This window comes from Chiloscyllium punctatum, chromosome 19 (assembly GCF_047496795.1).
Source record: "Chiloscyllium punctatum isolate Juve2018m chromosome 19, sChiPun1.3, whole genome shotgun sequence".
Classification (NCBI taxonomy): Eukaryota; Metazoa; Chordata; class Chondrichthyes; order Orectolobiformes; family Hemiscylliidae; genus Chiloscyllium; species Chiloscyllium punctatum.
The window spans coordinates 89,298,052-89,312,080 of NC_092757.1; the positions used below are offsets into that span (position 1 = coordinate 89,298,052).

The 14,029-nt window shown below is 39.9% G+C and overlaps 1 protein-coding gene across 2 annotated transcripts in view; it reads left to right on the forward strand.

Annotated features, from left to right (window-relative positions):
* The window catches only part of rps6kb1b (ribosomal protein S6 kinase b, polypeptide 1b), a 75,107-nt gene that overhangs the window by 28,300 nt on the left and 32,778 nt on the right, over window positions 1–14,029 (forward strand). For both annotated transcript variants that reach the window (XM_072590024.1, XM_072590025.1), the window contains 3 exons: window positions 5,696–5,796; window positions 12,854–12,944; window positions 13,911–14,001. In XM_072590024.1, coding sequence (XP_072446125.1) covers window positions 5,696–5,796; window positions 12,854–12,944; window positions 13,911–14,001 — 283 coding nt within the window. The remainder of the gene's footprint in view (window positions 1–5,695; window positions 5,797–12,853; window positions 12,945–13,910; window positions 14,002–14,029) is intronic.

Sequence of the window (14,029 nt, forward strand, 5' to 3'; positions counted from 1 at the left end):
CAAAACATCAGAAGTGAAGTGTTTCAGTGAGCTGTCAGTTGGGTAGTGAGCCCAGCGTCCTTCAGTCTGAGTCCCTGGGAATATTGGGTTCAGTTGTTTACTCAATGTATTCTGAGCAGGCTGCTTCAAGAGCCCTTTGGTAAATAGAGCTACTCTGTAGGAATCCGAAGTCATTTTAAGTCCATACTATATGTGAATAGGCTGCCAGTGTAAAGTTGGTGGTTGTTTCTGGAGGTTTTGAGGTTTGCATTTCATTTTGTGAGATTGATTTGTTTGAACTTTAAATCATTAATCTACCAATTTGAGCATGTCTAAAGTTTTTTTTGTTTCACTATTGGTTGGATTATAGTGTTGGTCTCCACTAACTTACCTATCTTACCTTTAAAAAAAGAACACTTTGAGGTATCAAATTTTGAATGTTAGGCTTTTCATGGTAGCATAATTCAATTTTTAAAAATTCTTTTATCAATTTTAAGAATCTGGTACTTGCTGTATTAGCATATTTGAAACATTAGTATTGATGCATTCCATGGAAGGCTTGGTGCATGCATGAAAAGAATGAAAGAAAATGGTGGGAGCAAATTCATGTGAAGTGCAGTGGTACAGACCAATTGGACTGAAGTAGTATTTCTGTGCTTGGAATTGAGGAACAGGAGAATAAACTATTCATATTCTATCCTTGGTCTGTATCTCAGTTCTCTTTATTTATTGTAGCTCCAAATACAGGGGAACCTTGATTATCCAAACGAGATGGGCGGGCATTATTTCATTCGGATAATAGTTTATTTGGTTAATCTATTAAAGCCTTTTCTCTGGGGCTCAGGAGCTTTTAAAGTCTGCTCCCCATTCAGGAGACTGCAGACGCACACAGCACACGAGCCCCTGCCCCCACCAACCCCATCCAACACTGCCCCCCCTGCCCACACCCCAACCGTGCAACGCCTCCCCCTGCCCACCACCTCTGCCTGCCCCCGTCCAACACCCCTCTCCGCCGCCCCTGTGTGCCCACCCCCCCTCAAGGGCAGCCTGACTGAACACCAACAACAAAGGCTGCTGTCTTTGTGAGGTAAGTCTCCAAATAGCGCACAGACACACAGCCACGCACACAAATTTTTACTTCAAGTTTTTGACAGGTTCCACCTCTGCCCTGTACAGGACAATGTTAATCAGATTATCTGTGGAAGGGGGATTAATTTAGGGTACACCTCTCTGCAGAAGTGTGGGGAGAGAGGGAGGGTGGGAGGTCAGTCATTTGGAGACAGTGCCTGTTTAATAACTAAACAAACGCAATCAGTGTTGGAAACACGACTTTGATGTAATGTTTCTATCGGGACCTTGAGATCTCCTTCAGATAATCCTATTTTTGGATAATTGGTATTCGGATAATCAAGGCTCCTCTGTACTTGATACTTAATTACAAAATTAGAGGCTTTGTTTTAGTAAAAGAAAGTGGTGAAAAATTTTAAACTCCAGTAATGCTTGTATTAGTAAGAGCTCAAAGCTAGTTCATTGGGGAGACAATTAAATCAGAAATGGTTAAGGAAGTTCCATATATAGACTTTGGCCTTTATTTTAATAATTTTATTATATGGGAAGTTTCTTGAAATTTACTTTTGTAATCCCCTTTTGCCTTACCTACATGTATTCACGAACTAACGTGGTTGTACTGTCTAGTTCCAGCAGCTCCCAGTGTGTGTAACTTGTCAGCAAACTTGACTGTCCTGTTTGATTACTATCTTTTCTGCAACTTCTCCAATTATTAGTCTCTTGGGAAATTATGGAAATGAAATTGGACTGAAGCCTTGGCATATACTTTTTGTGGATTTTTAACAGCATGTAGACCAGGGTTTATGAGAAGAATTGCCCTCTGTCAGATGCAGCTGATCTTGTGCAGAACTTAGGGCAATACTGGAGGTGAATTCTAGACTAGTTCAGTTTCTATATCGTGTTTTGAGAATGGTTTAGTTTTGAGACTCGACTCCAGGGAATAATTTGTTTTATTCATGCCATAGCTGGTGGCCATCTCCGGTCTCAGTTTAATTTTGTATCCAACAGTTAACAATGACAGCATTAGGCAGAGACAGTATGTATTTATGAAAAGCTGCCTGAGAAAGGAGCAGGGGCTCCAAATGCTTACGGTTTCAAATGTTGGACTATAACCCAATGTCGTGTTTTTTGACTTTGTCCACCCCAGTCCAACACCAGCACTTCCATATCATCACTTCTAGTTGGAAGTGGTCCTGGGTTTGGAAAGTGCTGTCTGAGGATCTTTGAAATGCTGCAATGCATCTTGTAGAGAGTACACACTGCTGCTACTGAGCATTGGTGGTGGAGCGAGTGGATGCTTATAGATATAGTGTCAATCATGTCTTGAAATGGTTAAAGGTGGATAAATTCCCAGGACCTGATCAGGTGTACCCAAGAACTCTGTGGGAAGCTAGAGAAGTGATTGCTGGGCCTCTTGCTGAGATATTTGTATCATCAATAGTCACAGGTTAGGTGCCGGAAGACTGGAGGTTGGCAAACGTGGTGCCACTGTTTAAGAAGGGTGGTAAGGACAAGCCAGGGAACTATAGACCAGTGAGCCTGACCTTGGTGGTGGGCACGTTGTTGGAGGGAATCCTGAGGGACAGGATGTATATGTATTTGGAAAGGCAAGGACTGATTTGGGATAGTCAACATGGCTTTGTGCATGGGAAATCATGTCTCGCAAACTTGATTGAGTTATTTGATAAAGTAACAAAGAAGATTGATGAGGGCAGAGCAGTAGATGTGATCTATATGGACTTCAGTAAGGCATTCAACAAGGTTCCCCAAGGGATATTGATTAGCAAGGTTATATCTCATGGAATACAGGGAGAACTAGCCATTTGGATACAGAACTGGCTCAAAGGTAGAAGACAGAGGGTGGTGGTGGAGGGTTGTTTTTCAGACTGGAGGCCTGTGACTAGTGGAGTGCCACAAGGATCAGTGCTGGGCCCTCTATTTTTTGTCATTTACATAAATGATTTGGATGCGAGCATAAGAGGTACTGTTAGTAAGTTTGCAGATGACACCAAAATTCGAGGTGAAGTGGACAGCGAAGAGGGTTACCTCCGATTACAACAGGATCTGGACCAGATGGGCCAATGGGCTAAGAAGTGGCAGATGGAGTTTAGTTCAGATAAATGCGAGGTGCTGCATTTTGGGAAAGCAAATCTTAGCAGGACTTATATGCTTAATGGTAAGGTCCTAGGGAGTGTTGCTGAACAAAGAGACCTTGGAGTGCAGGTTCATAGCTCCTTGAAAGTGGATTCGCAGGTAGATAGGATAGTGAAGAAGGCGTTTGGTATGCTTTCCTTTATTGGTCAGAGTATTGAGTACAGGAGTTGGGAGGTCATGTTATGGCTGTACAGGACATTGGTTAGACCACTGTTGGAATATTGCGTACAATTCTGGTCTCCTTCCTATCGGAAAGATGTTGTGAAACTTGAAAGGGTTCAGAAAAGATTTACAAGGATGTTGCCAGGGTTGGAAGATCTGAACTACAGGGAGAGGCTGAACAGGCTGGGACTTTTTTTCTGGAGCATTGGAGTCTGAGGGGTGACTTTATAGAGGTTTACAAAATTATGAGGGGCATGGATAGGATAAATAGACAAAGTCTTTTCTCTGGGGTCAGGGAGTCCAGAACTAGAGGGCATGGGTTTCGGGTGAGAGGGGAAAGATATAAAAGAGACCTAAGGGGCAACTTTTTTATGCAGAGGGTGGTACGTGTATGGAATGAGCTGCCAGAGGATGTGTTGGAGGCTGGTACAATTGCAACATTTAAGAGGCATTTGGATGGGTATATGAATAGGAAGGGTTTGGAGGGATATGGGTTGGGTGCTGGCAGGTGAGACTACATTGGATTGGGATATCTGGTCGGCATGGACGGGATGGACCGAAGGGTCTGTTTCCATGCTGTACATCTCTCTGACTCTAGTTAATGTGGGTGCAGTTAGTTCCTGAAAGATATTGAGCAGTCTCTCTTGAGTGTATGTTCCCTTGTTTTGACAATAGCCATCTTCATTGTGAAAGCACTTGTGTCTAGTATTGAAGAATTAGTAAACTGTGGAGCTGGAGAGCTCGAACAAACCTGCTGAACACTTGCAGAACAGAAAAATAATCACAAATTGCAGAAGTGGCCCTTTTAATAATCAAGTCCTGCTATTCCTGTGTTTGCCCTTTGCAAATTCATTTATCCATGTAAAACTTACAGTACACTTCTTTCTCCACTGAGTGAAATCTTTATTTATCTGTGGTTTTAAAGGGAAGAAAAAAATCAAGGAAAGCTTGCTCCCTAGAGTAGAGGATGTGTCCTGTGTATGCAGTCTGCAATGATTTTCATTTGTAAAAGTCCCCATTTACAGTGTTTCCCATAAACTTTTAATGTCAGGGCTTTCCAAAGATCAAGTTCAACCTGCCTAGTGAACAGTAACATTGTTATGATGTTTATATTTTGTTTATCATTTTAGTAACGTATGTTATGTGTTTCATTTTTAATTCTGATGAATACAGGTTACATTAGAAAATAAAACTCTAAAGTACTGCAGATGTTGGAAATCTGAAGCAGCTCTGGCAGCATCTGTGGAGAGAAATCAGAGTTAACATTTCAGATCTAGTGACCACCTTCAGAACAGAAACATTTATTTCTAAATGTACCGTGACCAGACTTATTACTGTTTATCAGAGAACATAGGTTTTTTCTTCTTTCCTACTTGAAGTTTTGAAATAACACTGTTGCAAGTATAATGAGACAAAAAATAGCTAATCTGTAGCAGAAAACAAAAATTCAGGGCTCACCTTATGGCCTGAAGAAGTCTCACATGCAGGATTTTGGCCTTGCCAGTTTATCCTCATCTATCAGGGAAATACCATCCTGAGCAATTTGTGTGCGCTTCCAACTAGGCCTTGTCTTAGAGTAGCATTGGGCACAAGTGGTTTTTTGAGGAGGAAAAGAAGTAATCAATTCCACTAATTTTTAAAATGAAGGAAACCTGTAATTTGTTGAGTATAGCCAGTATAAGGGGAAGAGCTACTTTTTGTGAGCAAATTATTGAAATGTTAAAAGGATACCCCTCCATGAGCTTTTTGGAAAGTGGAGGGCAGAGTTATAACATTGCTTTTGTACCCAAATATATTTTGTTTATCATTTTAGTAATGTATGTTATGTGTTTCATTTTTAATTGAGATGAATACAGGTTACATTAGAAAATAAAACTCTAAAGTACTGCAGATGTTGGAAATCTGAAGCAGCTCTGGCAGCATCTGTGGAGAGAAATCAGAGTTAACATTTCGGGTCTAGTGACCACCTTCAGAACAGAAACATTTATTTCTAAATGTTCTCCCATGACCAGTTGCTGTTGACAATTAATCAAATTTTAGGGGAAAGAGCATTAAAATTGTGAACTCTTTTATTTGATAGATATGAAAAAATCTGGTTGTTTAACTGGAATTGTAAATAATCAACTCCTTTTGTTGCAATGCAAAATTTAAAATAATGGCGTTAATTTGAACATAGGAAATATTCTCCATTTCCAGGTTTAATTGTTAAAGGTATGATTACTGGTATGCCATTTTCAAAGAAAGCAGTAGCTTTCCTCCTGCCAAAATTGTTTCCTTTAAGGTAAACTGTTAAAAATATTAATATCTTTCTTTTATCCCCCCTCAAATCAAGTTTTTATTTAGCGGAAATATCAATGGCTTTGGGGCACTTACATCAGAAGGGTATTATCTACCGAGACTTGAAGCCAGAAAACATCATGCTCAATCGTCAAGGTAAATAGAAACTTTGACGTTTAATTCCAATGAGCTGAGCAATGCAGCAAGTGTTTTTGAAGTTGATTTAAAGCACAACTTACTTTGATTCTTTCTCAACTGCATGCATTATAAACTAATTCCAGAATATTTTAATAGTTCTGTTTAAAGTCACAATATTTTAATTTCCAAAGTTCTACACATTCCTATAAAATATATTTTCTCTGGTTAGATACATTTTTGCTCTCTTAATCAGTCTAAGAAGAAATGCATCATAAATATTGAAGAATGGAATATCTGCTAAATTTGAAACTCTGTACCTGCCATGTGAATTATGTCATTAATCTTATTTGGACAGGGCAAAATTTATAATTGTCTTGAATATTGTTGCATAAGTTGCTGTTCTTGTATTTTGCCTGTGTAGTGTCTCAATTAATGAATTCCTACAGAATTTGCTGGGCATCAAAAGGCTGATGCATTGTTTCACGACCTTACCCTATCCTTAGTCGTCATTTCAAATAGACCTTGGAGTGCAGGTTCATAGCTCCTTGAAAGTGGAGTCGCAGGTGGATAGGATAGTGAAGAAGGCGTTTGGTATGCTTTCCTTTATTGGTCAGAGTACTGAGTACAGGAGTTGGGAGGTCATGTTGCGGTTGTTCAGGACATTGGTTAGGTCAATCTTGGAATATTGTGTGCAATTCTGGTCCCCTTCCTATCGGAAAGATGTTGTGAAACTTGAAAGGGTTCAGAAAAGTTTTACAAGGATGTTGCCAGGGTTGGAGGATTTGAGCTATAGGGAGAGGCTGAACAGGTTGGGGCTGTTTCCCCTGGAGTGTCGGAGGCTGAGGGGTGACCTTATAGAGGTTTACAAAATTGAGGGGCATGGATAGGATAAATAGACAAAGTCTTTTCCCTGGGGTCAGGGAGTCCAGAACTATAGGGCATAGGTTTAGTTTGAGAGGGGAAAGATATGAAAGCGACCTAAGGGACAAAGTTTTCATGCAGAAGGTGGTACGTGTATGGAGTGAGCTGCCAGAGGATGTGTTGGAGGCTGATACAATTGCAACATTTAAGAGGCATTTGCATGGGTATATGAATAGGAAGGGTTTGGAGGGATATGGGCTGGGTGCTGGCAGGTGGGACTAAATTGGGTTGGGATATCTGGTTGGCATGGACAGGTTGGACCGAAGGGTCTGTTTCCATGCTGTACATCTCTATGATTCTATGATTTCAGTCACTGAATAAGAATCAGGAATGGAAACCAGGCAGTTGTATATAATCCCTTCAATTGCAACCAATTACCAAGACATTGAAGCTACTGCTGTCCAGTTAGAATGAACTAAGTCTGGGCAGATTATTGCTGAGAATCTTCAATCTTCTCTAGATATTTTATCAACCTGCTTAGAGTATTTTTTACACACCTTTGGTGCAGATGGGACTTGAACCTAGGCCTTTTGTCTGAAAAATAGGAACACTACCCCTGTACCCCAAGAGCCCTTCCATTCATCTCCAGTCAATTCAGAAAAATTCTGATGCACCTCTTGAGCAGATGAGACTTGAAGCTGGATTTCCTGGCTCAAAGCTAGGGGCACTACTACTGTGCCACAAGAGTCCTCCAATCATCTCTACTATTTAACTGCTAATTGCTTTCTCCAGAAGTACAGCTGAATTTTTCTCATGGTTCTAGTGGATTTAATTGAAAATGTTTGTATGCTGATGTTCTAACAGCAATGCGTATATAATGAGCAGGATGCAAATGTATTTCTGAGATTGCCTGTACGGTCTCAGTTGCATATAATTTTTAAAAATCACAAACAGATCTTGTAAATTGAGGTCAGTAATGTCTTTCATGCAGGTCGGTTAACTGCTCGTCTATCTGGGTAGTGAAGTCCTGTGGTAGTGTAAAGACTTTGACCTCATTCTTTCCGTACTAACACCAAGAATGCACAGTTTGTCATTTTCTTTGATGTATTAATTCTGGACTCTGCCAATTTCCATTAAGGTTGTATTTTATGAAATAGAGTGAATGCATAACTACAGAGTTAAGAAATAACTGATTTCTGGTCTTCCTTTATTCTCAATGCAAGAGTACCAAAAATGAATTTAAATCTGTAGTAGAGTCTAGTATAAATGAGGGTTTTTCCAGGAATTGATTTTACTTCACACCTGCCACCAGTACAGTGCCTGTTTTTTTTTGGTAGGGTTTATAAGAATATCTTTAACTGGGGGACCCTGCTACATATATCTTGTTTTAAATGGCTTAAATTAGAGTGCTGATTGCAAGTTATAAGTGTATGTGTACATAGGCATGGAGCTCTGCTGCTTTTACTTAAATATGTACAGCAGCATAGCCTTTGATATGGTGGCAGGTGTGTAGGATATGCCAACTAGGCTGATTGCAAAAATCCACCTTGAATTTTCTGAACTGTACCTCTGATGTACTGCTCTTGGTGCATGTGCTCTGTTTGCAACGTTGTGTGTCATGTAAGAAGTGAACTGTGAAGGACTGTTTTGTTATGAAGATCAGTACTTGCTACTTTCAGGAAAGTTTGTATGAAAGTCTGATCTTAAAAGTTTGTAGGATACTGGTGGAGTACAGCTCAGCTCTGGCACTGATTACCCAATAAAGGTGACATTTTTTTTGCTATTCATTCAACACTTGGCGTTATGGTATTTGAATACGCTAGTTTTTGACACTGGCTATAATGCAGTATTTGTTATAAAATGACAACATGTCATGAGATCATATTTAGTGTTAACGTTTGCTCATTGAACGAACATCTCTACCTCCCAGTGTTCATGGATGCTGCATCTAGGTTACTGTAAAACAAACATATCAAAGTTTTTTGTCTTATACACATCAGGGCAGAATTGCAAGAACACTAAATTTCAAAGGGAACAACAATTTATAATATCTGAGGGACAAAAAGAAAATTTAAGCTAGGTGTTTTGTGCTGGCACTATGTGGTAACAGCATGAGTTGTCACTCTACACGATGCTGCCATCAAGCCAAAAAGATGTTCAGCCTCCCGCAAAATGAATAAAATGGTTTGCTTTTCAGGGTGCAATATTGCCTTCCTTTGGAGGAGGCAAGGAGGACACATTTGGATGAGTTGGCACGAGAGAGATATTCACTACCTCCTTGTCACCTAAACAATTAAATACTGAACAGGAAGGTTGATAGGCGGTCTTCTCAACTTGCCAGCTGTTAAGATTCTTAAATGGTTGAGAAACATCTCTTAAAGGCCTCATATTGCTATCAGCCCCATTACCTATTTTCCTGACAGAAAAGTGGCTAGCTTTCAGGCTGTGAAATCTGGGTGACCTGCCTGCTGGGTTTTGGAGGGGGGTGGTGACAGACCTCAATTTACCCCAATCTGGGATAGCTGGGAGGAGGGGTGTCTAAGGAAAGCACATTCCTCTCTTCCTGAATCAGAAAGGCAGTCAAATATTATGGAGATATGGTAGGAAAGTGAAGTTGAGGATTATCAGATCAGGCATGATCTCATTGAATGGCAGAGCAAACTTGATGGCCAAATAGTCGTCTTATGGTCTTGTCTTTTTGTATGTATTTACTTACACAATCTATTTTCATAGTGACATTGGGCTTTTTAATGGAGTCCTAAAATTGTACAGCACAGAAACAGACCCTTTGGTCCAACTTGTCTATGCCAATCAGATATCCTAAATTAAGCTAGTCCCATTTGCCAGCATTTGGCCCATATCCTTCCTATTCATTGTACCAGCATCAATTACTACTGGCAGCTCATTCCATACACAGACCATCTTCTGCATGAAAATGGTGTCCCTTAGGTCCCTTTTTATGTCTTTCTCCTCTCACCTGAAACCTATGACCTCTAGGTTTGGACTTCCCTACGCTGGGGAAAAGACTTTGACTGCTCACCTTGTTGGTGCCCTTCTGATTTTATAAATCTCTATAAGGTCAGCCATAGCCTCTGAATCTCTGGAGAAAATATCCAGCTTATTCAGCTTCTCCTCATGGCTCAAACCTCCAACCCTGGCAACATTCATTCAAGTTTAACAATATCTTTTCTATAGCAGACAGACCAGAATTGAACGCAATATTCATTGGTTATGCCAATGTCCTGTACAGCTGAATTGTGACATCACAACTCCTTGATCAATACACTGACCAATAAAGGCAAGTGTATCAAATGCTGCCTTCACTACCCTGTATACCTGTGACTCCACCTTCAAAGAATTATGAACTTACACCCCAAAGTCTCTTTGTTCGGCAACACTCCCAAGGACCCCTACCATTACGTGTATAAGTCCTGCCCTGATTTGCCTTATCGAAATGCAACACCTCACTTTTGTCTAAATTAAACTTCGTCTAGCACTCCTTGACCCAGATCTCTTTGTAATTTTAGATAACCTCCTTCTCTGTCCACCAATTTTGGTGTCATCTGCAAAACTGTTCCTACTATATTTTCATCCAAGTCATTGTTATAAATGACAATAACACTCGACCAAGCACTGAAACTTGTGGCATACCCCAGTCTGGAAAAACAACCCTCCACCACCATCCTCTCTTCTACCTTCAAGCCAATTTCTTATCCAAATGGCTAGCTCTCCCTGAATTCCATGTTATCTAACCTTGCAAACAAGTCTACCATGTGGAATCTACCATGTAGAACATCTTGTTGAAGTCCATTTCGACAATGTCCACCATTCTCATTTTTGCAAGATTCTCATTGCTATCCAAGCATTGTAAGCACATAAGCATAACAGAAAACAAAGTAAACAGCTGCTAATCTATTTTAAACTAAAATTCTACATCTTTACAAGGATGGCCCAAGCAACTTAATTATTGTAAACTTCTGTGATTTTAATATTGTATGCATCTTCTGTGATGGCAGAACGGTTGAATCATTAAGTTGAAGTTAAGTTTCCCATTTAGCTAAATTTTGCTCACTTTTCAATCCTCCCAGCTCCCATGGGTTGCAGCTCCAAGGTAACATCACTAATTTATTTACCTTGGTTTTCTTGCCTTGGTAGCAGTTGATTTGTGTCTTTAAATGCACTCAGGATGGCTTACCAGACCCAGTGGTGCTGGGTTGAATCTGTCCAGCCACCTACAACCCAAAAGGCCCCTCACAGTTGTAACTTTGGCTGGATCCTTCCCACAATTGTCTCATCAAAAACTAGGACCTCCTCTTCTCTTCAGTCACCATGTGTAGCTTGAAAGGATGTATTGTTAAGTTGACCTTGCAATATGTATGCTGCGTAGCCTAACTGAGGATAAAAAGAAACAAGGCAAGGCAGGGTAGAAGATGAACTTCTAAAAGAAAGCTAAAGTTGATGAAAGAGTTGGATCAAGAAGCAAAAAATGACACAGCAGCATAAAGATTAGATGTAGTGGTTCATTTGGAGTTAAACAGCTGTAGATCTCTGATAGTGTGATAAAATGTACTAAATGTCTTTGTCAGATGTCATGTATCTGATGTCATGTCAGAAATCATTAACATGCTGACTTCTAATTTGAGCCTGAAACCAGCTAATGTAATCCCATCTCCAAAATTCAATTTTGATTTTGTCCCCTGACTTAACATGATCAAGTTTAATATGCCTCGTTGTGTTATACAAATAAAGTAATGAAGTTTTCATGAATTTCAAGACTTTGCAATATGTCTTAACTATATACTGAGGGGTGACCTTATTAGAGGTTTATAAAATCGCGAGGGGCATGGATAGGGTAAATAAACAAGGTCTTTTCTCTGGTTGGTGGGGGGGGGGGGGGGGGGGGGTGTCCAGAACTAGAGGGCATAGGTTTCGGGTGAGAGCTTCTGTTGGCAGTTGACAAAACTAATCAAAAACCCAAGAAGAATTTAGTTTAAAAATGAAATTGAACATAGTGATCTAACCTAATGGCACAAATTGGCATGGTGCTAAGCACTGTTCTGATTCATTTTCTATTCTAAGTTATTTGATGTGTGGTAAAGTGCTGCACTTAGTCACAGGAAATGACCTGCCAGTGGTTCTCCTTCTCTTTGATAACAGTGACTCTTAGCGGAAATTGTGGGGTTTTTGCATATCAGATAAGAGCATGATTGAATTCCATTGCAGTGTTTGTGAGGAGACATTTGCCAGATATGTGAATAAGAATTTAAAAAATCTGAACAGGAGTAGGCCATTTGGCCCCTCAAGCCTACTGTACCATTCTGTATGATCATGCCTGTTCTAATATGCCCCTCATCCATTTTCCTGTGTTTTCCTGATCAATAGGAAACTCAATCTCTGCCTTAAGTATAGACAAGGACTCTGTCCCCAAAGCTGTCTGTGATAAGGAATTCAAGTCAATCCTCGACAAGAACAAAATCCTCCCCATCTCAATTTTAAATGCATACCCTATTATTCTGAGACTATGCCCTTTGCTCCTAGATTCTCTCATGAATGGGAACATCTTGTCAGCATTTACCTTGTTAAGCTCCTTAGTGGTGCTAAACGTTCAATGAAATGTCCCTCATTTTTCTAAACTCGTGAGTAGAATGGTAATAACGGTCATTTGGGTGCATTCTTGGCTTTGTGTAATTGTAATCCAACAAGACAGTCTGTACTTCGAAGAGAAATGGCCAAATACTGACATGAAATTATTCCATTCTTTCTGAAATTATTCCATTCCATCTAGCTTTAGATGACCTTGCTTATTGGCCAATGACATTTTAAAGCCTGGAATTAAACATCATTTGCAACTTCTGGATTAGTGGTGCTGGAAAAGCACAGCAGTTCAGGCATCATCCAAGTAGCTTCGAAATCGACATTTCGGGCAAAAGCCCTTCATATTCCTGATGAAGGGCTTTTGCCCGAAACGTCTATTTCGAAGCTACTTGGATGCTGCCTGAACTGCTGTGCTCTTCCAGCACCACTAATCCAGTATCTGGTTTCCAGCGTCTGCAGTCATTGTTTTTACCTCATCATTTGCAACTTAACTAACATTAACTGTGCACATAGTATTTTTTGAATTGTTTGAACCGTGTGGCCAGATTGTTGTTTTGTAATCCCTGATGCCTTCTTTTGCAAGCCCAGTGATCAGCTTGTATTTTGCTTTTTGTTTCAGGGCACGTAAAACTGACAGATTTTGGACTATGTAAAGAATCTATTCATGATGGTGCAGTGACCCACACCTTTTGTGGCACAATTGAGTACATGTGAGTCCTTTTAAAAAGTAGAATTGCATGGAATTATAGAGACATCAGAGAGCATTGAATTTAATTTTGGGAAATTGAACCCTTTATTCCTCATAATCATATCTGCCATTTGAGTATAAAGAACCTAAGCTAAGTGGATCAATTTAATTTTATTTAGTACTTTAAACTTGTCCTACTTTACTATTTTTTTTCATGTGCTTTAGTTAGGGTTATACACTGTAAACATTGTGTTTTCACATACTACCTATGTTTTCGTATTTTACTTCAATAAATCTGTGCAAGAGTCAGAGGGATTGGTTACTTGTTTGCTGTTCCAAATTGTAGGGTTCAGAATTGAAACATTTTCATTGATTTGCAGGAAAGCTTTCACTACTTAGGCTCATTGGCATTCCAATGCCATCCTGTCTTTTCAAAGTTAATGTCTTATGAAACTCTTACAATTCAACCACTTTTTCAACTGCCAGAAACCTTAAACTGCTGTGTATGCCACTTATATTGATTTTTTTTGACATCCTTCTCTCAACTAACGCTGTCAGGAATGCATTAATGTATCATTTGTCTTATTGCTAAGTGTAAAATAGCTGCTGTTCCTTTGAATGTGACTTCAATTTGGTGCAATTCTTTAAGGGTGATGTGCTGCAACATCCATGTTGGCAAGGCCACCACCACTCCATGGTCACCTCATTTGACACAATGATTTGCCCCATAAATGACTATGACACTTGAATGAAGCTGTAATATCTACTGCATTGCATCACCTTCTATCACATTGGGGAAGCCCTTTAGAAGGAACTCCAAATCAAATTGAAATTTGTCAAGTGAAAGTCCTGTTTTGTGGGAGTGCACTTCACATCCTTCTAATAGAAAAATTTATCAAGATTTGCCTCCCTCTCCCCTATTTTAATGTAATGCTACGGCATTTGGAACGGATCTGAAGATAATGGGATCTCATTCCTTTTCTAATAGGGCACCTGAAATTTTAATGAGAAGTGGACACAATCGGGCTGTGGACTGGTGGAGTTTAGGAGCCCTAATGTACGACATGCTGACTGGAGCAGTAGGTGCACAGTTTAAAATTGCATGCC